The sequence below is a fragment of the Salminus brasiliensis genome, chromosome 3, assembly GCF_030463535.1.
Source record: "Salminus brasiliensis chromosome 3, fSalBra1.hap2, whole genome shotgun sequence".
NCBI classification, from domain to species: domain Eukaryota; kingdom Metazoa; phylum Chordata; class Actinopteri; order Characiformes; family Bryconidae; genus Salminus; species Salminus brasiliensis.
The window spans coordinates 27,075,715-27,101,986 of NC_132880.1; the positions used below are offsets into that span (position 1 = coordinate 27,075,715).

The 26,272-nt window shown below is 38.7% G+C and overlaps 4 protein-coding genes across 4 annotated transcripts; 1 reads left to right on the forward strand and 3 right to left on the reverse strand.

The window, feature by feature from the left end:
- Positions 1-2,439: 2,439 nt before the first annotated feature.
- On the reverse strand, positions 2,440-3,988 carry LOC140551328 (uncharacterized). Its single transcript, XM_072674733.1, has 4 exons — positions 3,875-3,988; positions 3,651-3,710; positions 3,389-3,539; positions 2,440-2,983 (listed from the first exon to the last, which is right to left on the reverse strand). The coding sequence occupies exons 2-4, from the start codon at positions 3,688-3,690 to the stop codon at positions 2,440-2,442; spliced, it is 735 nt and encodes a 244-aa protein (XP_072530834.1). The 5' UTR covers positions 3,691-3,710; positions 3,875-3,988.
- Positions 3,989-8,327: 4,339 nt separating this feature from the next.
- LOC140551330 (uncharacterized) lies at positions 8,328-10,550 on the reverse strand. The gene is made up of 3 exons (XM_072674734.1): positions 10,496-10,550; positions 10,236-10,386; positions 8,328-8,905 (listed from the first exon to the last, which is right to left on the reverse strand). The coding sequence occupies exons 1-3, from the start codon at positions 10,533-10,535 to the stop codon at positions 8,362-8,364; spliced, it is 735 nt and encodes a 244-aa protein (XP_072530835.1). The 5' UTR covers positions 10,536-10,550; the 3' UTR covers positions 8,328-8,361.
- Positions 10,551-13,450: 2,900 nt separating this feature from the next.
- Positions 13,451-14,579, forward strand: LOC140551331 (uncharacterized). Its single transcript, XM_072674735.1, has 3 exons — positions 13,451-13,490; positions 13,584-13,734; positions 14,039-14,579. The coding sequence occupies exons 1-3, from the start codon at positions 13,451-13,453 to the stop codon at positions 14,577-14,579; spliced, it is 732 nt and encodes a 243-aa protein (XP_072530836.1).
- A 2,075-nt stretch (positions 14,580-16,654) lies between these two features.
- On the reverse strand, positions 16,655-24,322 carry tomm40l (translocase of outer mitochondrial membrane 40 homolog, like). Its single transcript, XM_072674736.1, has 10 exons — positions 24,272-24,322; positions 23,597-23,814; positions 22,134-22,201; positions 21,477-21,569; positions 20,029-20,130; positions 19,831-19,936; positions 19,081-19,203; positions 18,868-18,944; positions 17,623-17,725; positions 16,655-17,493 (listed from the first exon to the last, which is right to left on the reverse strand). Exons 2-10 carry the CDS (start codon positions 23,811-23,813, stop codon positions 17,354-17,356), a joined length of 1,029 nt encoding a protein of 342 aa, XP_072530837.1. The 5' UTR covers position 23,814; positions 24,272-24,322; the 3' UTR covers positions 16,655-17,353.
- Positions 24,323-26,272: the final 1,950 nt, after the last annotated feature.

Here is a 26,272-nt window from a genome sequence, read left to right on the forward strand (position 1 = left end):
ATTATGTACAGTGTAGCCTATATATACACATATAACTATGAATAAGTACGGTATATTTTCAGTGTTTCTTTTCCCAAGGAGTCGCCTCCTTGCCTCCAGAGGTCACTGTCATCACAGCACTGCTTTTATCTCTGATCAACTGTGTTTGGAAGTATAGTTATGTGATATATTGTCTTATATAAGTCCTGTTTTTGTATTTGATGGGATGTCTTGTTTGTGTTACATTCCAGGCCATTTGCTTTTAATCCTCTCCTTTACAACATGTGGCTCAAATCAGCTCTTGTTTCTATTCTTCCAATCTGGTAATTGAAATAATAATAAAAAAAAAAAACAGGTTGCCCTGTCAAATCTTTCATGCCTCTATGTTTCAGGAAACAAAATGCTACAGTGCACTAAAGTTAAGTTGTAGCTACACTAATGATCAGTGCACTTAAAAAGTGGAAAAATGAAACAACTATTCTTGTACTTTAGACTTAATTGTTTTTTCAGACTTAATTATAATTCAAAAGCCTACACCAGACGTAACTCTACAAAAGCCTACACCAGACGTAACTCTACAAAAGCCTACACCAGACGTAACTCTACAAAAGCCTACACCAGACGTAACTCTACAAAAGCCTACACCAGACATGACTCTACAAAAGCCTACACCAGACATAACTCTACAAAAGCCTACACCAGACGTAACTCTACAAAAGCCTACACCAGACGTAACTCTACAAAAGCCTACACCAGACGTAACTCTACAAAAGCCTACACCAAACGTAACTCTACAAAAGCCTACACCAGACGTAACTCTACAAAAGCCTACACCAGACGTAACTCTACAAAAGCCTACACCAGACGTAACTCTACAAAAGCCTACACCAGACGTAACTCTACAAAAGCCTACACCAGACGTAACTCTACAAAAGCCTACACCAAACGTAACTCTACAAAAGCCTACACCAGACGTAACTCTACAAAAGCCTACACCAGACGTAACTCTACAAAGGCCTACACCAGACGTAACTCTAACAAAAGCCTACAAAAGCCTTTACGAAACCCTAAATTTAATTTCTACAAAAGCCTACATTTTTTTTCTACGAAGCCCTAAATTTAATTTCAACAAAAGCCTACATTTAATTTCTACAAACGCCTACATTTAATTTCTACTAAACCCTAAATTTAATTTCTACAAAAGCCTACAATTAATTTCTACAAAAGCCTATCTTTAATTTTGTAGCAACAGCTAAACTTTCATTTCTACTAAATCTTTTCTAATAAACTTTTATAACTGCGCTAAAATGGCGCAATTTTAAGGATACTTAGGTATAGTTTAAACATACTACTGTATATGTACACACTGTATACCTAAACTTAAATTACACATTTAATGAGTATTACTACTGCATTTCTGTATTTAGTTCTTGCTGGAAGTTAAGAAATCAGTTAATGTAATTGATTGGACACATAGTGTCACACCCACCAAGTCAGATTTAAAGACATGATTTAGAGTAGAGTGATAGCGTGCAGCCGACATGAAGCCAAAATTAATAGATTACAGGTGAACACATAGGAAAAGGTAGCTTGATGGTGTGAGTGAATGGGGGAGGGGGCATGCCTAGTATTGGTGCCAGGAGCCAATGGGAAAGTTGTTAGTTTTACTCAAATAGGTTGTGCTCCACACACAAACCCACTGTATATTGTTGACCCAGCACAGCTGACTCAGTTACTGGACTTGTTGAGAAACATCAACATAATCAAGCTGAAATGGGCCAATCACTGTCCATTTGCAAATGGCAACCGAATAAACTTAATTAGTTATTTCAACTCAAAGATCTGGAAAAAAGGTTAAAAATACTCAACACAGTTGAGTAATATGTGGGATATCTCCCATTTTACAGCAAACATTTGGAATTACAGTATACTTTTTAGACTTTACTAATTTTATGTGACTTTCAAAAAAAGTCTATTTCAACATGTATTTAAGAAGTACATTATATTAAATTAAACTCATTTTAACTGAAAGTATACTTCATAGTAATGTATTTATTTAAAAAATCTATATTGTATTTTTATTAAACAATTGTTTTTTTCCCTGCTAGGGGTATATACCACATGTTTGTGGCTGACATCTCTGAGGTTGAATCAGCTAAATCTAGTTTAGTGTATTATCTCTATATAGTGGATGAAAATCACTAATAAACTATGGTATTGCATAATAGACTTGTTTCCTTTAAATAACATCTAAATAAAATTTGTCATTACACAAAACACATTTTAAAACACTGCTGTGGACAATAATTTTTTATTTCAGTTTCTTTAAAAATACAAACTGACCAACACTGATAAATATAAAGGAACACAAGTCAAACTTCATCTGTAAATCCAGCAGATCAGCTATTATTTAAGTCCTTTGTGTAACTGGAAAATGAGAATCTCAGCAGACAAGATGTTTTACTGGCTGCTCTTTGCAAACGACTCCCAGAGACTGGTCAGCTGTGCCTTCAGGTCCTCAGCATAGGGGTCCAGTTGCCTCTGCATCTCTTGGCCTTTATGCACCAGCTGGTCTTGGAAATTCTCAGCCATTGGGATCATGATCTTCTGGAAGTCCTGCATGTGCTGTTCCAGTTTCTGCTTCAGCTCCTCAGTCTGGGGCCCAAGCTGAGCCTGCATCTCCTTCACGCTCTTCTCCAGACTGGCCCTCATCTCCTCACTCTTCTGCAGCAGAGTGGCTTTCAGAGCCTCAGAGTCCATTTCAGTGTAAGGGGCCACATCTGTCTTCAGCTGTTCCACTTGCTTCTGGAGATTCAGCATCAGCTCCTGGACGTAGGGATCCAGCTGAGTCCTCACAGAGCTCAGGTCCTGCTGCAGACGCACCTTCAGCTGCTCGGCCTCCTGGGAAATCTTGGCCATCAAGTCCTGAGTCAGTGGTGTCATCTGCCCACGAATGGCCACTGCATACTGACTGATGGCATCTGCACTCTCTGAGATCCTGGCACTGAGCAGAAACAGAAAGACAGATATGGAAATGGGGCCAAGTTTTTAACTTATGCCTCACACAAATTAAGTCCATCCATAGAGCTGAAGAATCCGCTAATGCACTTAGTTCGACTACTACTAGCAAAATAGCATTAGGGTTACTGACAGCTGAGGTTGTTCATGTTATTACAGTTGATATATCACAAATCAGTGCTTTTTTATGCAGAAAAAAATAGAAGTTAGAAAAGAAATGAGCATAAGGTCATTAGACCTGCTGTGTTCTGAATATCTATCTATGTAGATAGCTAGCTAGTGTCATAGCATGATACATACTAAGATGTGAGCGTTTATGGCTGCATTTTTAAGAACTGCACCCTCTCTGAGTGTGACATGAGAGACTTCTGTTATTTTATCTGACACTCACTTGACTTCTTGTCCCATTTCAGACTCTCTGATCTTCTGCAGAATGTCTGCAGTCGTTAGAGTCGCCTTTGCAACGTAATCCCAGAAGGCGTCCTTCACGATCTCCATACTGGGCCTGGCCTGGTCCTGCACCATGAGGTTGGCATGGCAACCTTTGGGCATTAAAATAACAGAATTCAGGGATGGTTTATGATGATGTTATGTTTTCATACTGATCTACATTTTCTGTTCAGGTCAACAGCGAACTATAAAAATGTGCTCACCAGCAAAAGCAGCAATAGCAAGGACAACAAGGACCTTCATGGCTGGATGTGTAAGATACCCTGAAGAGGAAAACAAATGAAACCATGAAAACATTTTTTTTTTTACATAAAATTATGTCAAACAGTCATAAAAAATAGATAAACAGAAATATTTCAAGTATATGCTTTAAACCATATAATGTTCCTGTACTGCATATTTCTTCTTTAATAACAGAACTGTCCACCTACTTACCTAAATTGTCTCCTGTGTCCTTCTCCCAGAATGTGAATGAGTGTCAGCAGGCATCAGGTCTCAATATATACAGATTACAGAGCTCTGATGAAGGAGACAAAGTCCAAAACTCCTGCCCTGCTGTCACCACTGTGCTGTTGCTCATGCCACATCACACACTCCAACTCAACTCAACTGGACTGACCTCTAAATCATCAGTCTTTTATCACTGTTTAGTTCAGCAGCAAGGCCTGCTTTGAAATCAACAACTGCAGCTGCAAAATGGTTTGATTTTAATAAGAGATGTTTCTATAGAATTTTCACAGACGTTTTCTGTAGATATCAGCATAATGGAAGTGTATTCAGTTGTATTCTTTCCTATTATATGAATAAATTAAATACCAGCAAATTCTGGAAATAAACGTCACACCATGATCCTAAACACACCTTAAATACACAATGGACTTCTTCAAAAGAGCCAAGCTGGCAGTTTTGCCAGTTTTCCCCTCACAGTCCCCCGACCTAAACATCGTAGAAAATCTGTGGATAGACCTCAAAAGAGCAGTAAAGTAAGACATCCCAATAATCTCACAGAACCTAAAGAATATAAATCTGATGGAAGTAAAAAGTTATCTTACAGAAATGTTTAGAAATGTTTGGAAATCAGGTCATTAATTACTTATTTAACTATTCACAGTATTAGATAGAATTGTGCCTGATGGGTGCCCAAACTTTTGCATGCCACTGTACCTATTACTTGTTATGTATGAACTTGGACACTTAAAAAAGAGAAAAACATCTGAATCAGATTCTAATCAAATTTTCACAAGAAGTCTTTTGATCATCTTAAATTAAACAAGTAAAGTATTTGTGAAGTGAGAGTAAATTCAAGGACACAGTTAACACAGGTTTTCTTAAATGACTGTTTTTATATTAAATTAATATGAAGTGTTGATGTAGAAACAAACAGCTGAGCATGACAAACATTTGATGTTAACTTTTGTAATTATAATATTTGTGATAGAACTGTAGATGGAATATATATATATATATATATATATATATATATATATATATATATATATATATCAGCTTGAAAAACTAATTAGCAGATAATTGTCTTTTTATACATGGTGCCAAATGTTGTAGACTTAACTGGCATTCATTTCATGGAGTGACTCAACGCTTTTATGAACTTGGTTCCCATTTACACTGAAAGTGAACAGTGTATCATGTGTTTATCTGAGACTAAAACACTATGAAATACAGGCTAAATTGCACTTATCTGGGATTCTGCCTTAAATATGATACCTAAACTGTTTTTAGTGTAGATCCCCTTATATTAATTCTGTTCAGTAAAACTACACTGTAAAAAAGACAACTCAACATTTTACGGCAACATGAGGCAGCTCCATCGGTAGTCATTCCTAAGAAGATCTTTTTGTTTATCTAACTTAGATTCAACTTAGATTTTTGTTCAGACTGCTTAGAACTTCAGATTCAGGCAACTACAAGATTCCTGTTTTAGCAAACAGAAAGTTTTGTGCTAAAGTTGCATTAGCATTAATCATCTGCCAATAAAATGAACAGTATGCTCAGTGGTTATGCAAAAGTGAACACTGCAGTACTTGGCCAGGATAGTCACACTCACTAGCACAATGAAAATGGAAACTTGCTCTTACAGCCTACAACACTGAGGCCACACAGTCAACCATTACATAAAATACAACTACATTGCTAAGAGAGTGTAGCCTGTGGGGAACGACTGCATGCTGACAGTGAGTGAAATAGATGATGTCATGAGCCTTTGGGAAAGTTTAAGGGGACGTCAGCTCCTGGACGTAGGGATCCAGTTGGGAATTCACTGAGCTCAGGTCCTGCTGCAGACGCACCTTCAGCTGCTCGGCCTCCTGGGAAATCTTGGCCATCAAGTCCTGAGTCAGTGGTGTCATCTGCCCACGAACGGCTACTGCATACTGGCTGATGGCATCTGCACTCTCGGAGATCCTGGCACTGAGCAGAAACAGAAAGATAGACATAAATTCCCAAACATCTTTGATAAATGGCAGGTGTTTGTTAATTTACATCCCACATTGGTTGAAAACGGGGTAATTATTCAGACATCTAACATGTTAAATTACCTTTGGAGGTAATGAGAAAGGGCATTGAAAGGGCAGGCACAAATATATCTGCTAAAAATATTTAGCTAAGACTAGCTTTAGCCGGCAGCTGGTTGGATAAAAATATACCCTCTGCTGGTCAATTAGCTGGTAAAGCTAATAGACTAGCTAAGCAATTTGACCAGTAAGGATAGAACCAGCCTAATCAGCCTAATCAGATTAGTAAAGTGGGCTACCATTCAGCAAGTGAATTGATGGAAACTTCCACACAGAGGTGTCAAGTAACAAAACACAAATACTTTGTTACTTACTTAAGTAGAAATTTTGGTTATCTATACTTGAGTACCTATATTGAAATAATTACTTTTCAGCTGACTTTTTACCTCCCTTACATTTTCACACAATTATCTGTACCTTCCACTTCTTACATTTTCAAAACAGTCTCATTACTCCTAATTCATTTCGATTTGTTTTTATCCTGGCTTGTTATTGCTCCAAAAAACAAAACAAAAAAATCCCCTAACCAGATCAATCGCGCTATCCGGAAAGTGTAAAATAGTGTATGTAGCTTAGTATGAAGATGTCTGTGGCAGAAACTCAAGTGTAATGTCCCAACGAAAGTTTAAGGGACTGCATGTGGGGGCGCTGTTCAAAGCTCCTGGTGTGCAAGACTGAGAAACCCTGTAGCATTTCTCTGTGGGCCTCACTACACCATGTGCACACATTTAATCAACCAGCCACATTGGATACCACGAAACTGCTTGCTCAGGTAACACAGAGAATCTTGTTGGCACAATATCAGGGTGGAATCTGTTAACCTGACCTGGCAAAGTAATTTAGATTTCCTGATCTCAGTGACTTTTGACACAAGCTGTGACTGCATTTGATCAAAATCACAAAATTTCTCAAATATCCAACCTTAGATAAGGGTGGTGTAATTTTTAAATAGATGCACCCCATGTGAAAACCACCCAAAGGTCCCTGCATTGCATTTAGACATAATAATATGGGCATAATAAGGGCATAATTAAATAAATAAATAAAACAGTCCTGCTATTTTGTTTTTACCAGGATGTATTTATGATATGTTTGTTCATCTAAAAGTATTATAAAAAATAATATAATACAATTATTATTAAATGTAGGCTACTCTACATTTTTTTATTTCTGTAAAATCTCCCATGTTTCGAAAAGTGGGACAGTAAAATTTGTTCTAAAACATTCTAAAAGCACTACAAGCATAAATGTGCTAAGGGGTAGAAATTGTGCTATGAATTTTCAGAGCTTAAATCTTCTAATGGATTATTTGAAATGTTTAAATAGAAGAGCAAATGATGTTCATAACTGGGGGTGACTGCACCTCTGTTAAAAGAGTTTTTTCTAAATAATTTAATATTTTAACTTTGTCATTCACGACAGGTTTGAATGTTTAGCTGTGCTTGCAGCTCTTCTTTTTCATAATAATGGATATTCAGTGTCTTTCTAATAAATCCTCTCTATCACACAAAAACTCAAAATATCTCCAAAACAGGAAAAAGGTCATTTCTTTTATTATTCTGAGTCATTTTGGAACATTTCTATTGGTCCTTTACATTATTGTCATTCATCATGGAATTTTGACATACTGTGAAGATCAAGTGCCAGATTTACATTAGGTCAAAACGTGAAAAATGCCAGGAGGCCTATGAGGGTTTTGCATGACAGCAATACAATGCATCAAAACTATTACAGTGCTTCCTTACCTGATTTTGTAAGAGCAAAAATACTGAAAGTGGTCAATTTACTGAGCATGAGATCGCACATTTAGCCTTCAGTGTTTCTGAGACAACCTGGCTTTAAGAAAACTGATATGTGTACCATTTTCTCTGTTGGTTTGATTAGGACTAATCATTAGTTAGAGTGGTGAACTTAATGCATTGGCTTAAGAGGTCCATGTTAAGGCTCATTCACTCTACAGTATAATGTAATCCTGGTCAGACTGTACAATTTAGAAGAATCCCCAATCACATTTACCATCCCTTAATCTTTACAAGACAGGCTCCTTGCCTCCAGAGGTCACTGTCACCACAGTGCTGTTTTCCCCTGTGATCAACTGTTTACTTTTAACCCTGTCCTTTACAATATGTGACTCAAATCAGCTCTTGTTTTTGTTCTTCAGCTCTGTTATTTCAAATTAAAACTAAAAAGATTCACCGAAATGATTGAAAACACTGCTGTGAACAATACATTTTTTATTTCAGTTTCTTTACAAATACAAACTGACCAACACTGATAAATATAAAGGAACACAAGTCAAACTTCATCTGTAAATCCAGCAGATCAGCTATTATTTAAGTCCTTTGTGTAACTGGAAAATGAGAATCTCAGCAGACAAGATGTTTTACTGGCTGCTCTTTGCAAACGACTCCCAGAGACTGGTCAGCTGGGCCTTCAGGTCCTCAGCATAGGGGTCCAGTTGCCTCTGCATCTCTTGGCCTTTATGCACCAGCTGGTCTTGGAAATTCTCAGCCATTGGGATCATGGTCTTCTGGAAGTCCTGCAGATGCTGTTCCAGTTTCTGCTTCAGCTCCTCAGTCTGGGGCCCAAGCTGGGCCGGCAGCTCCTTCATGCTCTTCTCCAGGCTGGCCCTCATCTCCTCACTCTTCTGCAGCAGAGTGGCTTTCAGAGCCTCGGAGTCCATTTCAGTGTAAGGGGCCACATCCTTCTTCAGCTGCTCCACTTGCTGCTGGAGATTAGACGTCAGCTCCTGGACGTAGGGATCCAGTTGGGAATTCACTGAGCTCAGGTCCTGCTGCAGACGCACCTTCAGCTGCTCGGCCTCCTGGGAAATCTTGGCCATCAAGTCCTGAGTCAGTGGTGTCATCTGCCCACGAACGGCTACTGCATACTGGCTGATGGCATCTGCACTCTCGGAGATCCTGGCACTGAGCAGAAACAGAAAGATAGACATAAATTCCCAAACATCTTTGATAAATGGCAGGTGTTTGTTAATTTACATCCCACATTGGTTGAAAACGGGGTAATTATTCAGACATCTAACACGTTAAATTACCTTTGGAGGTAATGAGAAAGGGCATTGAAAGGGCAGGCACAAATATATCTGCTAAAAATATTTAGCTAAGACTAGCTTTAGCCGGCAGCTGGTTGGATAAAAATATACCCTCTGCTGGTCAATTAGCTGGTAAAGCTAATAGACTAGCTAAGCAATTTGACCAGTAAGGATAGAACCAGCCTAATCAGCCTAATCAGATTAGTAAAGTGGGCTACCATTCAGCAAGTGAATTGATGGAAACTTCCACACAGAGGTGTCAAGTAACAAAACACAAATACTTTGTTACTTACTTAAGTAGAAATTTTGGTTATCTATACTTGAGTACCTATATTGAAATAATTACTTTTCAGCTGACTTTTTACCTCCCTTACATTTTCACACAATTATCTGTACCTTCCACTTCTTACATTTTCAAAACAGTCTCATTACTCCTAATTCATTTCGATTTGTTTTTATCCTGGCTTGTTATTGCTCCAAAAAACAAAACAAAAAAATCCCCTAACCAGATCAATCGCGCTATCCGGAAAGTGTAAAATAGTGTATGTAGCTTAGTATGAAGATGTCTGTGGCAGAAACTCAAGTGTAATGTCCCAACGAAGCTCCACATTTACCTTCCAATAAAGGTTATTGATCACATGCCGCTGAAGTTTGTCTTTTTGCACCATTAGAATACTCATAGGCAACTACTCATCATATTTCCTGCTCCATGAAACACAAATTAATTCTCAGTAGTTCATGACTAGTTACAGATGCTCCTGTAATATATCTGATATTACTAAAATGCATTTGTTTTTCAATGGGCAGATCTGCAGCTGTGGCATGGCCTAAGCTTTTGGCATTTGTTTTCTTACATTACTTTTACTCTTATACTTTAAGTTGTTAAAAGCAGTGCTTTTACACATTTACTTGAGTAAAAAGCTTAAGTTGATCCTTCAACTTCTATTGAAGTCTTTTTAAACCCTAGTATCTACACTTCTACCTGAGTAATGAATGTAAATACTTTTGACACCTTTGGCTACTGACAGCTCATCATAACTCAGTGTGGAAAAGTGTTTAGTTAGAAAATACATGACCTTCAGGCACTAGACCTGCCATATTTTAAATATGACTGAGTGAGCTGACTGAGCAATAGGCAAGATCTAATCAAGTCTGAGCAGAAGACCCACATGATGTTCACCTCTGTTATTTTATCTGACACTCACTTGACTTCTTGTCCCATTTCAGACTCTCTGATCTTCTGCAGAATGTCTTCAGTCGTTAGAGTTGCCTTTGCAACGTAATCCCAGAAGGCGTCCTTCACAATCTCCATACTGGGCTTGGCCTGGTTCGGCCACATCGGGTTGGCATGGCAACCTTTGGGCATTAAAATAACAGAATTCAGGGATGGTTTATGATGAATATGTTTTAACACTGATCTACATTTTCTGTTCAGATCAACAGCAAACAATAGAAATGTGCTCACCAGCAAAAGCAGCAATGGCAAGGACAACAAGGACCCTCATGGCTGGATGTGTAAGATACCCTGAAGTGGAAAACAAATGGTCAGCAACAACACTGGTTATGTCCACATATCTTGTGTCAGAATGTCAAAATAAATGCACAAATAGAAATGGTCCAGAATTATTTAAAACACAAGCTTGTTATATTAACTTACACTGAAATGTAAGAATGTTTTTAACAGAACTGTCCACTTACTTACCTAAATTGTCTTGTGAGTCCTTCTCCCAGAATGTGAATGAGTGTCAGCAGGCATTAGGTCTCTATATATACAGATTACAGAGCTTTGATGAAGGAGACAAAGTCCAAAACTCCTGCCCTGCTGTCACCACTGTGCTGTTGCTCATGCCACATCACACACTCCAACTCAACTTAACTGGACTGAACTCTAAATCATCAGTCTTTTATCACTGTTTAGTTCAGCAGCAAGGCCTGCTTTGAAATCAACAACTGCAGCTGCAAAATGGTTTGATTTTAATAAGAGATGTTTCTATAGAATCTTTATATTATATAGATAGTTTCTATAGATATCAGTATAATGAAGGTTTATTAGATGAAGTTTTCCCTGGTAAAAACAATTGTAGACCATTTGAACAAGCCTGATACATTTTTGGATGCAATGAGCAAAGGCATGTTGACAGACCAAAGGGTGCAACATTTCATTATAAGACAATAACATCTTTCCAACTGTTGAGCACTGTTTGGATTAATCAAGCTTTGGGGGTTGTGTTGCAGCTAGTGGCACTGGTACCGGTAGAGAAACAATAGATTTAATTAAATACCACCAATTCAGGAAGCAAACATTACATCAAATGTAAAAAAAAAAGAAAAAAAAAATCTGAACATGAAACAAGGATGGCTTCTACTATAGGATACTGGTCCTAAACACACTGTAAAATCCACAATAGCCCACTAGGCACAAGCTAGAGGTTTTGCTATCCCCTCACAGTCCTCCAATCTTAACATCATCTTAAAAATGTGGATAGTCCTTAAAAGAGCAGGGTATACAAAACTGCCCAAGAATTTCACAGAACTGGACATCTTTTGCAAGGAAGAATATAAAACTGTAAAAGATGGAAATGCAAAAGTAACCTTACTTAAAGTATTAAAGAAATGTGTTGCTATAACTTTAAGCTTAGCTGTTTACAGTAACCAAGGTTTTCATCAGGGGTGCTTAAACTTGTACCCCTCAGCTTAACTAAATCTACAGAGATGAACCGGGATACTCTAAATCAGTGTGAAGTGAAGGCAAACTGAACTCACATTCTAGACAAATCTGATTTACACTATTAGTTAAAAGTCTCCTGATAATCTACTGAATTATAATTATTGTATTGATATCACTGCTGTCCAACGACAACCATGTTTCTCCAATTTTGTCAGTTTTTTGTTTTCTCCATTGTTTGAACCCTGTAGCTGCTTCTGTACACTGTGTAAATAATTCTGGATGAACTGACCAATAGAAATGCTCTAAATTACTGGGAATAAACTTTTATTTTACATTGAATTCCATTCAAGGATGTGTAGTTTTGATGTAGAAACAGCATCTAAACATGGCAAACAGTCAATGTTAAAACTACTAAATTATACTAAATTATAATATTTGAGATTTGTCTCTCATACATGGCATGTTGTACACTCAAATGGAATGACTTTTGACACTGTTATGAATGTGATTCCTATTTACACTGAAAGCACAGTTTATGTGTTCATCTTTTACACCAAAACACATACAGTATATACCATATTTATAAATATATAATTTATGTGTAGTACTGTATAAATATACAAACCCCTCATTCAAATTCACCATAAAATTACAATTCACATGACAGACTTTGGTTACATTTGGTCAAAGCTTATTCCCCTCCTGGATGATGTATAACTTGGTTATCACATGAAACCCTGCATTCCAGTGAACTAAGCAATCTGTGCACTGAACTCACTGATAAGCCTACAATTAGCATACAAAATGTAATGAATGACCTTAGCTCTTCTTTATCTTTGCATGTCACTTAATGAAACAATGGTAGAACTGGCCTGTGTTCTTATATTGATCCAGTGGTTTGCTCACTTATTAATGACATTAGATTAAAGAATAAACCCTGATGATCAATGGTAGGATCTTTTCTATTCAGGGATCTGAATTGTCATGTCAAACCCTTGAACTGTGGCAACCTGGTCCAGTATGTAGGTTCACACCACATAGCATACATATTAGCATCATAAGAGTTAGCCCAAATAAATAATGTGTCCATTTTACAGACTTAGAGTTGGTTTCTTAACTCTCCCTGGACAACAATGTCCTTGCCACGGAAAAAAAACAACAACAACCATTAAAGTTGACTGTTGACTCCGTCTTTGGTTTACTCCATGTACTTAAATGTTGTAAATATCCCTTTTAACTGAAAAAAAAACTAATAATACTAAGTAAGAAATATGTATAAAATATAATGTAAGGTTTAATTAAATCTAATATCATACTTAGCTCTTGTTCACCTTAAATTCGGTCTAGAAACGGAAGGTATGTGGACAATCTGAACTGATACTGTATCATCAGGTATGCTTACAGGTATTTGAACAAATGTGTTGACGTATCTCTCCCATCTGATTCAGTTTAGCTGAGTTGGAGAGTGTGATGTGGCACAATTGATGGCACTGGGAGTGATGTCAGCAGACGGGAGATGAGTTTTGGACTTTGTCTTCTTTAACACAGCTCTCTGGTGCATATATATAGAGCACTGATCCCTGCTCAATTCACACTCACTCCGAGAGATACAAGGCAAAGGAAACAACTGAGAGGTAAGAAACTGGTTAACTACTAACAATAAACATCTGGAACAACAGCAGAGAAACAGCGAAACCATGCCTAACCATGCCTTTTCACTTTTGCTTTGCAGGATTCCTAAGATATACAGACATGAAGGTCCTTGTAGTTCTCGCTGTTGTTGCTTTTGCTGGTGAGTGCTTTTCACTTTTGATCATTGAGTTGATGAAAATCATTACAGAAGAAACAACACAGTGACAATAATTCTGGTTTTTCCTGTCAAAAGGTTCCCACGCCAACGTGATATGGCAGGACCAAGCCAGGCCCAGTATGGAGACTGTAAAGAACGCCTTCTGGGATTACGTTGCAAAGGCGACTCAAACAACTGAAGACATTCTGCAGAAGATCAGAGAGTCTGAAATGGGACAGGAAGTCAAGTGAGTTTCAGACAATGATTCGCTGATTTCTGACTGATTGACCTTGTGTTCATCTGTCAGTCTGTATTGGAGAATGGCGATCAGTAAACCTATACTTTTAGACAAATGTACTTTGCAGTGAAGGTGTGAATAATGAGCAGTGAAATTTCAGCTGGAAGGGTAGTAGGGAACTGTAGGATTTAGCAAGCAGAACAGAAGATGTAATTGGGTTGAGCACATCATCAGAGCCTTCGACTGTGGAACTGTTTACTGAGAAGTTATTAAAGATACAGATATTGATACAATATTTCTTCTTTCTGCTCAGTGCCAAGATCTCAGAGAGTGCCGACGCCATCGGCCAGTATGCTGTGGTTCTTCGTGGGCAGGTGACACCTCTGACTCAGGAGACCATGACCAGGTTTTTCCAGGAGGCCGAGCAGTTGAAGGTGCGTCTGCAGCAGGACCTGAGCTCTGTGAAGTCCCAGGTGGACCCCTACATGCAGGAGCTAATGTCCACTGTCCAGAAGCAGGTGGAGCAGCTGAAGACAGATGTGGCCCCTTACACTGAAATGGACTCCGAGGCTCTGAAAGCCACTCTGCTGCAGAAGAGTGAGGAGATGAGGGCCAGCCTGGAGAAGAGCGTGAAGGAGATGCAGGCTCAGCTGGGACCCCAGGCCGAGGAGCTGAAGCAGAAACTGGAACAGCACATGCAGGACTTCCAGAAGACCATGATCCCAATGGCTGAGAACTTCCAAGACAAGCTGACCCAGAATGCTGAAGAGATGAAGAGGCAGTTGGACCCCTATGCCGAGGACCTGAAGGCCCAGCTCACCGCTCTCTGGGAGTCCTTTGCGAAGAGTCAGTAATCAGATGAATGAATACTGATCAGGAGAGTCTAAGTATTTGCATCAAATGGACTACAAGTTTGTCATATGTTTACAAGGTTCATTCTGGCCACAGATGATGCTGATGTTGCACTGCACTGTACTGTAAGCATTCCATAAATGTACTGTATTAATAAATACACACCCATCTGAAAACATTCAATCTCTCACTGTGCCTTTCATAAATGAGGTAAAGAGCTGTCTATTGACACTAGTATAGTTAAATGTTCTACTAAACTACTCAGGCAAGATGTTTTTCTCAGAGTCCCGGGCTTTTGAAGTATTGCCAATAGAATAGAAAACTCTGGGGCAGATAAACATGAAACTTTTGGCACCATGTCTAATGCCAATAGTGGGCTAGAGGGGTATAAAGCCCCCCAATGTATAGTTTCACTGAAACTGTGTCAGCCAAATCATACTATTTCCCTCTCTACTTAATGGCAATGGTCAAAACCCGATCTGTACTAAGAGCCCTCTGAGCTTCAAGTACCATCTTTAAGTAAGATCCACGGAAGACAAGCATCTAGACTTTTTTTCTGGCACCAAAGTAGTGGAACGAACTTCCCCTGGGTGTCCGAACGGCAAAGTCGCTCGCTCGCTGTCCTAAAGGTAAAGTTGCACGTATTTGTCACTGTTCTCTGTGCAGCGAAATGTGTCCTCCGCATTTATCCCATCTGTGGTAGTGAACACACACACACTAGTGAACTAGGGGCAGTGAGTACACACACACACCCAGAGCGGTGGGCAGCCAACTCCAGCACCCGGGGAGCAGAGAGGATAAAGGGCCTTGCTCAAGGGCCCAACAGTGGCAGCTTGAGACACAGCACTATTGTGTCAGACAGCTTCCTGCATCCCTGGCTGAGCCAAGGAGTCTCCCTGTTTTATGTTTAAACTGTACTGGATTTTCATTGATTATGATTCATACTGGCCTGGCAAGTCATCACGTACCAACCCTACTGTGTTTTTCAGTACGAGTGGTGACTTCGCCACAGCAGGACCACTCAACAAGAGACTTCAACCTTGTACATGACATACTGTTAAATAAGAATGTGCTTAACAGATAAGCCAGCTATCTGTGGCTGAGGGCTGAGGGACAGGCCAAAGGCTCTCAACAATGCACGTCCACAAAATCTCTTCAAATACCCACAGAAAACAAAATACACATGGTATTGTAACATAATCTCTTACATAGCTTCTAAGGCATGTACAGGCTGTGGAGGTTTCCTACAGGGTTCCTGTACAGTTTAAATAATGGAGACTGCAGACAATAAGACATTAAGATAGACTTGAGATATTTGAACATTGACCCAAAAGATGACATTCATCAATGTCAAACATTCATAGAGACTGTAGTCGTGGCTTACATTGTATTATGACCTGTGTGGTGTATAGTGTGGTTAACCATATGTTACCATGCTTTTGGTCATTTTGTTGTATTTGTATAGTGTATCTTACATTTCTTACAGTATCTTCAATATTACTTTAACTTAACTTTTTGGTATCTGTAACATAGCACCATTTTAAAATTTGTAAAGATCTGAGCCTCCACAGTACAGGGCTAGTTTTAACACAAAGAGTACAACACAATGGGAAGGCAAACTATGGGAGAAGTCTATACCCATATATATACACATTATATATGGAAAAATAAACCCGAAATATAAAATAACTATATAATATAAATATAGTACTGTTAGATAAAATTGTATTTGCTGTCAAGCTAAATCTCAAAATTTTTGTTCACTTTTTGCTCCAAAACAATTTGGAATATAATCTTTTCACACTGACTTTAGACAACATGTATCAAAGAGTCTTTGAGCCACAAATAAATGTGCATTGTTTGAGCCCCCCCAAGTCTGTTGTACATAACCTCACCTTCAGGGTAAGTTGCAACATTTGCATGTTGTTTCAGCTAAATTGTTCCCAAACAGCCTAGAGTTTCTTAAAACCAATATATATATATATATATATATATATATATATATATATATATATATATATATATATATATATATATATATATATATAATCATTTAAAAAAATCAATCTCACGCATACATGGTAAACAGCATCTAATCATTTTATGTAGGAAACTGTGTTTATGCTCTTCCACACATACAGTTTACATACATATGATTTAGGACAGAACATAGAAGTACAAAGAAAATGAAAAACATGGACAAAGACTGAAAACTGAAAAGTACTGAACAAAAGAAATAAAACATAATTTAAATCAATACTTGTCATGAAACATCACAGATTTAAAAAGAGAACCGAGTGAAAAAGGAGGCAAAAAAATGGACTTCAACAGATTCTATAACTCATAACCCATATCAAAAAGAAACACAAAAGAGACAAGAATTACACAAACTACCTAAGTCACATAACCGGACTGATTCTCAATGATTGTGTCAGAGACGGTCTAGTTTCCACAGAGCTTCAGATGCTGTTCACATACCTTTTCCTCACCATTTCTTACACAATGAGCTGATGTAGGTTTGTTTTTTAAATGGGCATTTTTGGCTAGAAGGTAAGACTCTGTTCAGTACTGAATCAAAGGTCATTAAGCCTTCAAATACTCCAATTTCTGGTCAAACAGAGACTAATACACATTCCTATATATTTTTTTTTTTTTAAAAAGAAAGAAAAAAGGATGTGGTGAAGCAATCTGACCACTTGCTCTATGTTGTTCATCTGATCACTGAGGGTCCTTGTGTTCCAGCCCTGTCCCCTTTAATTAGGGTTCCTGACCCGCCTCAACCGATAGTCACACCGAATCCACACTGGAACTTGTTTTTGCGATGGTTGAGGAAGGAACAAAGCGCTAGCGACAGGGGTAGAGGGAGCAGCTTTTTCTCTAGCGTGGCTCCTACCACCCAGTTACTGTCTATAGAACCTGGAGAGAAAGAAAAAAACACCAAGAAATCCATAATGATTTAATCTCTGTCAGACACAATAAACACAGACTGATCCACAGATTGAATGGCTTTTTTTTTGTATGTACATGAATCTGAAGTGGCCAAACCTTTAAAGAGTAGATTGGCTTTGGGGACATCCAGCTGATAGCCAAACGAGACGCTCGTGTCCTGCATGCGAGTGCTGGCCTCAAACTCTACACCAACCTGCAACTACAGAGCGCCAGAGGGGATACTGTGAATCTCTGACCACCTCCACTATGAACATACAAGACAACAGTCCAGTGTCGAGTTACGGACAGCACCTTCTGTGTTATTTTTAATTAGAGCTGCACAAAGTATTGAAAGTTCATACTTCCTCCACAATAGCAAGCATTATATACTCTAACTTTCAATTTCTCTTTAAAATAAGCTAGCAGCAGGCTGACGTTGTATTGTTCCTGTATATGCATTGTAAAAGACGTCGTGTTGAAGTTGTACAAAAATAAAATGCTACAATTTTAATATTCAATCCAACAAACAATGATGAGGCCATCGTATGGTTTGACTTTGAGAACTGTGAATCACAGTTCACTTGGTATTGACTGACAAATTCTGGTAGCATAACAAATGCACTTATAAATTCTACAGTAGGTCAGATTTTCAGGTCGAACACAACATGCTAATAAAAATGTGAGCAGTGCAATATGAACTCTGTTAAAATTGCCTTTCTGGAATCCTGTTTTCACCAGATAATTTAATTTAATAATTTAAATAAAAGCAGTCCAACCTAGCGGCTCACAGAATTATTACATTATTTACTTATACAGAGTTATTTGAATTCTGTATTTACTTATACAGAATCTTAACACAGTCACCAAATTAGACTTAAAAATGAGTTCCCGCAACCCAAAGAAAGACTGTTTCTGCTAGAGAAGCCGCAGTGCATGCCAAGTCTTAAGATGCAACACAGTCAGGACATTATTTAAGTAAGAATGTAAATAAATAATTTTGGTAAGTGTCAAATATATTTAAAGTATTAGAATAAGCAAGTGTTAGTTTTTACATTTTTTTAATCATTTCCTTTTTTGTTTATTTAGGATTACTGTGACTTGATATGCTTTCAGAAAATGCTTTTTGAATCAAAAAAGATGAAAGTAACGTGTTCAAAAACCATGTTGGCTCAAATGTTAAGACAGGTTTATCCCCAGATGGTAAACAGCTTTTTTTAAAAGCTAAAAGAGGGCTTTGGATGAATGTTAGCAGACCTTCCCCCAACTCTTTCTGCCAGAGCAATTAAAGCAGTGAAAGGTTTCAATATTAGACAATTCCAATGTACTGCCTTCATAATCTCCATATGAAATTAGAGTCTTTACCTGGTCATTGGCTTTGTGGTAATATGAAGCGTGAGCACCAGCTCCTCCTAATGTCAGTGTAGCTATAAAGTTGGACCCTGAGCAAAAAAAAAAAAAAAAGTCAAAAACAATAGAAACTGGTTAAGACCCCATGAGACAGGGTGGGAGGCTCTTACATAAGAAGCCAAAGCCGTACCTTAAATGACAGTATGGGCTTTTAATTTGGTAGCGTACCTGTGTATCGTCCTGCCAAAGACATGACTGTGCCCTCCTCTCCTGGCCTTCGGTGATACACTAGCTCTCCTCCTAACGCCAAGGATGGAGTGATGGACTGCAGATAGTGAGCCACAACAATACCTGTAAAAGAAAGAGATTTGATTTGTTTTGAAGATCAGGCAGATGGTTGTGTACACTTTAAATAAAAGACTAAGAGCTTGTTCCCCAAATCCTTGATATAAAGTATATCTAGAAACACTGTTGTTGTGTGCTTTAATGCTATAAGTTTGGCATCTGCCGTTTGTTACTGTAGTTTTCGGAGCTACAAGGCTCATGGTGGACAGTTCATGAATGCTTATGATCCACCGATTAAAAGTGAAGTCACTTGATGTACAGGTGTGCTTGTTTGGTGTGCACCGGATTATGGGTGATTATGGGTGACCCTCGTTTCAAAGCAAACGGAACTAAAGGAACAGCTGGATAGGTAGACAAGGTATAACCTTGGGTCAGAATATGAATCTAACTATGATCTGACATTAATTACTCTGACATATTTGCAGAATTCAGCACCGGTGCCCACTAGAACAGCAGCTAGGGGATGGGGAGTTGGGTGTTGCATCACTTTGATTGGGTTTTAGTTCTGATTTGAAGCTTTTACATTTCGTCTAGACTTTCTTCCAATTTGTTTACAAGCTGAAAAGCACCTATTTATTTAGTATGTAATAGTACACAAACAAATGTAAATGCAAAATATCAACAGTTGCTCACCAGATCCCATCATGACATCTGGGTTGCCGACAGTTACAGTAGCTGTGAAATCCTCTCCTCTAAACTCAGCGTCTCCTTGCCAGTTCACAAACTTCTGCTGTTGAGTCTGATTGAATGATAAGAAACGAGAGGCAAGTGCATTAGTCTAAACTTCAACATGAGATGGTATTAATCCTGTGTATGTTATCACCTTCTTACCTGGAAGGCTAGTTTGGAGCGCACTCTGTTGGTGACTTGGTGAATAATCTGTGCATTGAGGCTGCCACTGTTGTCCATATCTCCAACCATGACTGGAAAAGCCTAGAAGAACCCCCACAAAAAAGTTATATTTGAAAATAATAATAATAAATAAAGAAAGAAAAAATAATAATCATTTATTTTACAAAAAGGACACTGGCTTAAGTCATCTAATCCTCAACGCTGCCTAACAGTACACATTTTCGCTGCATCAGCCTTTAATAAAGATAAAATGCCTGCGGTAGACGCGTGGCATACTGCTGTCTTTTTGTTGGAGTTTGGATTTACCCGCTAAGCTCTGAAAGACTCTGCAAGTCTCCAAGTGGTCCAGGGCAGTTTGTGGGTCTGTTTAGAGGGGTCTGAGGTTGTTTGACATGTTTACATATGCAAAACAAACCAAGACTCAGCAGCCAGAGATCACTTGAGAAGTGCTAAAACGGTACAGGTGTGAAAATCCTTGTAGAAAATCTGAAGGGTAAGAAAGCAACCACTAAGCCAAAACACTCATTCACAAAAATCAGGGTGTTATTGTATGGTGCTTTAAATACAGCCCAGATTTTCACCCTCAATCATTCACAGAATCCATTACATGGCAGTTACTGATGTCCAGCGCATTCAGCTGTCCAGTTATGTGTTAGTTAGAAAATATGCAGTGGCTGGTTTCACACATCCCAGAAAAAGCATACACTATCCCTCACCCTCAGAATGCTGATAGCTATTAGATGGGAAATAATAATAATAATAATAATAATAAAAAATGTGTTGGAATGTATATCAGTATTTGCTACAGTTTAGTATGGCTGCCTTAATTGTGCTTGTACAGTCTGAGACAACAGCCCTGTTCAACGAGTGGTCTAATTACAGTGTTATTAGCTCTCGATAAAGTGCTGACGACAACTCTGTCAGCTGTACATTGCTGTACAGTGTAGAGAATCAAGAAGACTTCCAAGACAAGCAATTCTAAAAGAATGCAGTGCCAAAAATCATGACCCTCAAAAAATTAAATAAACAAATAACTAACTTAAATAACTTCTCAAACTCATTCTTCCTGATTCATGGTTACCTCTTTTACCTTTACCTTTTTTTCCCTTCTTTTTAACGTGCCCTATATCCAACAGTCGTCTGAACGAACAAGTTCAATAACTGTTGTGCATGCCCAAAAGAGCAATGCCTCAAATTAACCATTTTCCCTTCTCCTCAGTGCGCATTTACAACAACTGTCGAGTTGGACTGACCTAAATTCGCATTGGAATTCCGATTTGGCTGTTCAGACTGAGTCACAGCGCATCAGATTCCAATACTACATATGGAAGGGGCCTGAATCAGAACTGAAAAAGCAGCAGATTTATCGTGTTTTTTTGCACAAAGAGAACACATCTGCATCACAGATGTGCCTTATTAGCACGTACCTCTCCAGGTCCTGTCTGCTTGGTCCCCACATAAGTAGCACCAAATCTGTACGTGGAATCTCCCATGGTACTCAGCATGATGTTGTGATTAACCTGTAAACAGGGCAGAAAATTAGGTGAGCAGCTTCATTTAGTTCTTAATTCTCATAAAACGCTGTGAAAGGCAATACACAGAGGTTGAAGCCAAATAATCATTTTAGACACCATTATTTAACAGATGACAAGTGCACCCAGTGCACCAATACCAGAACAGTCCACTAGCCAAATAATATCCCGAGGTGAGTACTTTTCACTGATGAATGGGCTAGAACTGTGGTCCCAACCCGGACACCGGATTACATGCTATCCTGCACATTTGAGGGTGTTCATTGATCCCAACACACCTGATCCCACTATTGAGTTATTAACAAGCTGATTATCAGAGCAGAAAGCATTCCAGTACCAGGTTTGGGAACCTGTGGGTAGGTGGGTTGCATTCATTAAAAGAGCTCATTTTCATATTTAATGTGCCTAATAAAATGGCCAGTGAGTGTAGGTCCAAAGAAGATGTACCTTTATTTATATTTATTTGAAGAAGAAAAAAACTGGAAAATCAATGTCTTGGTCCTCATTACAAGGCCAAGAACACAGAATACAATACAATTTAAACTGACTGACCTGGAAATGGTTGCTGAGGCCTTTGTTGACGGTTAGCCGAACTCCTTCCATCTGTACGGGGAAAACCTCTGAAAGGCAGAGAGATTTATGAGACCTATGAAAACTACTGAAGCTCATTTGTAAGCAGGGTAGCTTATAGTAATATATAGGAAATTGATTTTACCTGGGCAGCTTATTGGTATCATCTAGAGCTGGGCAATAGGATGATATTTTATCATGTCATGGTGAATGTTATTATTGTGATACACATTATGCTTTTCTAAGCATTTAGAGGATCTTGTTACTTAATAAACACTGATAAGCTGCAGATTTCATTGCCAACAGCGTGATTAGACTGATTTAATTAGATTAAGTGCGAGATGCTGAATAAAAGTCACTGAGTATCTGAAGAGTAGTTTTTAAGAATCTGCTGCTACTGCTGTTTTTAGTCTGTGATTACATGTATCATGAAAAATATTGTGATATAGTATTTTTACCATATCACCCTGCCCTAGTATCATCTACACACATTACTACTGTTTACTGTTTACATTCATTTGAATGTCCCAGAATCTTCAATTTAAGGTATGTATACAGTACACTTTATAAGCATTATATGTTAGATGTTTAACATTATGTGTTAAAATATCAGTGTTAGTCACATAAAGTAACCAGAAATACAGTACAGAGTTCAGATACTGTATCATGGCAGCTCTGTAGTTCACAGGGAATACAAAAACAACAACAACAATAATAATAATAATAACAATAACTACTACTTCTGTAAATGTTTGAGCCAACACAATATTAGCCCAATAGTTACAATGCTAATTAAAAGGTAACTAAATTCAGATGCTGTGCATAAAACATGCATCATGTCAGCTATGTACTTCTCAGGAAATATAAAATAAAAATACTACTACTACCACCACTAATAATAATAATAATCATCATCATAATAATACTGTATGTATGTACTAAATGTTCAGTAACATTAGAACATAATAGTTAAAATATACATTTAAAAGTAACTAGACCACCTAATGTACTGTCTCATCATATCACACTGCAGTCTACTGTACTGTACTGTACTATTTTGACCAGCATGTTAGCTGTGGCTAATACTGGAAGACTATACAGCACAGCTGCAGCTTCAAACATGATCCTTTATAATGCTGAAAGTCTTCATAATGCTAAATGTCTTTACAGTGCTAAATAATACAGTGGCAATAAGAGAGGATGATTTTAAATAATAAGAGGGATATTTTTAATATAAGCCATTTTCAGCCCCACTTTATCACACTGAATCAACCCTACATGAGGCCGCTTTGCTGCTTTTCTGTGCTGCTCATATCCAGGCCTAAACCAGGTGTAAAAACTAAAACCAAACTTGTAATAAAAATGTAATAATTAAAATCGGAGCATTTCTAATGATCACAACTCAACTGAAATCCCAGAAACAAAATTCCAGAAATCTCCCTCACCTTTACACTTGCGGTGACATTCCTCGAAGGTACCCGGGTTGGGGAGCGTCAGTTCTGCCTCCTGTTGCCCGCCAGCGGCAGAACTCACAGCACTGCCAGCGGGCGAGACCGGCGAGACTGTGGGCATGGTGAAGCCAGGGGGCACCGAGGTCAACCCCGGGCCACCTGGCACTGGTGGGGGTGGACTAGGTGAACTGGCAGCCAATACACTTCCCATACTGAGAGAGGAGAGAGAGGTGGGGGGAGGGTAAATGGAAAGGGTAAATGGAGGGTTGGGTAAGGAAAGGAAAGGAAAGGAAAGCTTTGATGAGGAGACAGAAAACCACAGAAGGCTAAAACCGAATGTGTTTACAGAACTGCGTGACTCGATTAATGACTGAAGGATGCTCATCTCAGGTTTTAATGCAGGACAGCTGATCATTCACATGACCAGCATAAAACTCACTATTCACATTGCAGTCACAGACTACAGCTACGGCCAAAATCCCAATCTCTCCCCCTCTCTCACACAGACACACGTGTGCCATTGAATGACATGCGGCGTTTATAAGCGCGTACAGTCACTGCATAAGCAGCACGAGCGATCTGTCCTCGGAGACTCCAGGAGACATTGAGCACATCTATAACAGTCATCTATAACAACATTAAACCAGCAATGAATCGAGATTTACTCACGTTGCACTTCACGCAGAGGACGAGTCCTCACCCGGTAATGAAAGGCACCCCGCAACCTCTTACGACCCGCCCACTTTAGCTGAGCTCCTCTGTGACTGGACAGCAGAAGCTCTGGCGACTGTCAATCACTGAGCAGGCGGAACATGTGTGGGAAATGTAGCGCAATGTAAGAGCAGCGGGTTAGAGGTGATGCACGTCACATTTTATTATATTTTTCAGCTTATTATGCTGTGCCAATAACCAAATGTGTTTCAAATCTTTCGATAAAACACGTGTTTTTTTCCTGTCCGTAGAAACACAGAACTACAGTTTTCGAGCATTTCTACAAAACGGACTACAAGTGTGTCGCTCGGATGACGTCACTTTCACACATCTTACGCAGCGGCGTCGAGACCCAAATATGGGTTTTGTAGTTTAGCCGTGTTTTCATCTAAAAGCTATTATATTATAGTGGATTACGCTCACAGGCAAATAAATAAATAAATAAATAAATAAATAAATAAAAATAATAAAATAAAATAAAATAAAATAAAATAAAATAAAATATAGTTTCAGCTTTCCGCAGTACTTTCAGCCATTAGATGGCATCTCCATTCTCTCTTCCGATTCTCAGACTGGCCAATCATTAATGTAAATGAAAAATATCCAGATTGTTAAAAATGACCAAAAGTCCATAAACAGGTCAGAAATGTGGTCAGGGTTTGCACAGCTCTTTACAGACAGCAGTGAGATCTTAATAGTAGGCAGCCTTGACCCTAACACTGAACTGTTAACTCTTGAATAACTCTCTCGAATGCCATCCATGCCTCACACGTGTGCTGCTGAATTTCTTAGCCTAACAGCCTATGTGTGCAACTTTTAGTTTTACTCACTGTTCACATCATTATAGCACTCTCTTTAGTATTTTCACAGAATATGTGTCTTGTAAAATGCATCTGTTCCTTGTTGTGATATTCCCTGTGGTATGGCAGTTGTTCAGGGTGTTGTTAAGGTGTTTTTGTGTAAAGAAAAATAAAGATATTCCGATTGGTTTTGTATCTTTTTGTTTTTTACAGTTCCCCTGCTTTCCTACAACCCATCTAAAAACTGAAGAACTGAATGAGGCTCTGTTAGTAGTAGTTTTGGTGTTCTTCTTGGGGTTCAGATTAGGTTGAAGTCCAGAGCAGGTGTGATTCTAAGGGCCTGTGACTGACAGGGGCCCTAAAATATATTAGTTGAGTTTGTGGGGCCCCAGTGCAATATCTTTTCATTGGGTCCAAAACATCTAGCAGCACCCCTGGTTATCCTGTCCTACACATGGACTGCTCTCTGTGCCTGGAAGTGTCATGTTTTATAGGGGTAATCCTCAGATCAAACCAATGTGCTTTTCGAACCTCTGGATGCTATAACTGTATTAGCCGTGATTAATAGAGATAGGCTTTTGTTTTGGGGCTTTAAAAAAATAAAATAAAATCGGGATAATGTTGGTGCACATAAACATTGGCAGTTAAACTATTTAACTATTACCTGCTGAGGAGATTGAGGTCCTTTGGAGTGCAGGGAGCACTCCTGAGGACGTTCTTCGACACAGTGGTGGCATCTGCCATCTTTTATGGAGTGGTCTGTTGGGGCAGTAGCATCTCGACAGCAGATGAGAAGAGACTGGACAAACTCATAAAGAGGGCCGGCTCTGTCCTGGGGTGCTTCTTAGACCCAGTGCAGGTGGTGGGAGACAGGAGGATGACAGCCAAGCTGGCATTCATGCTGGAGAACAGCTCCCACCCCATGCATGAGACTCTGGCAGCACTGGGCAGCTCCTTTAGCGACAGGCTGCTTCACCCCAAGTGTGTGAAGATAAGATAAGATAAGATAAGATAGTCCTTTATTAGTCCCGCAGTGGGGAAATTCACAGTGTAACAGCAGAAAGGGATAGCAGGACACTCAGTTACAAAAATTTAGATAAATAAATAATTTACACTATATACACACAATATAGATAAGAATTAAAAAAGCAATAAACAA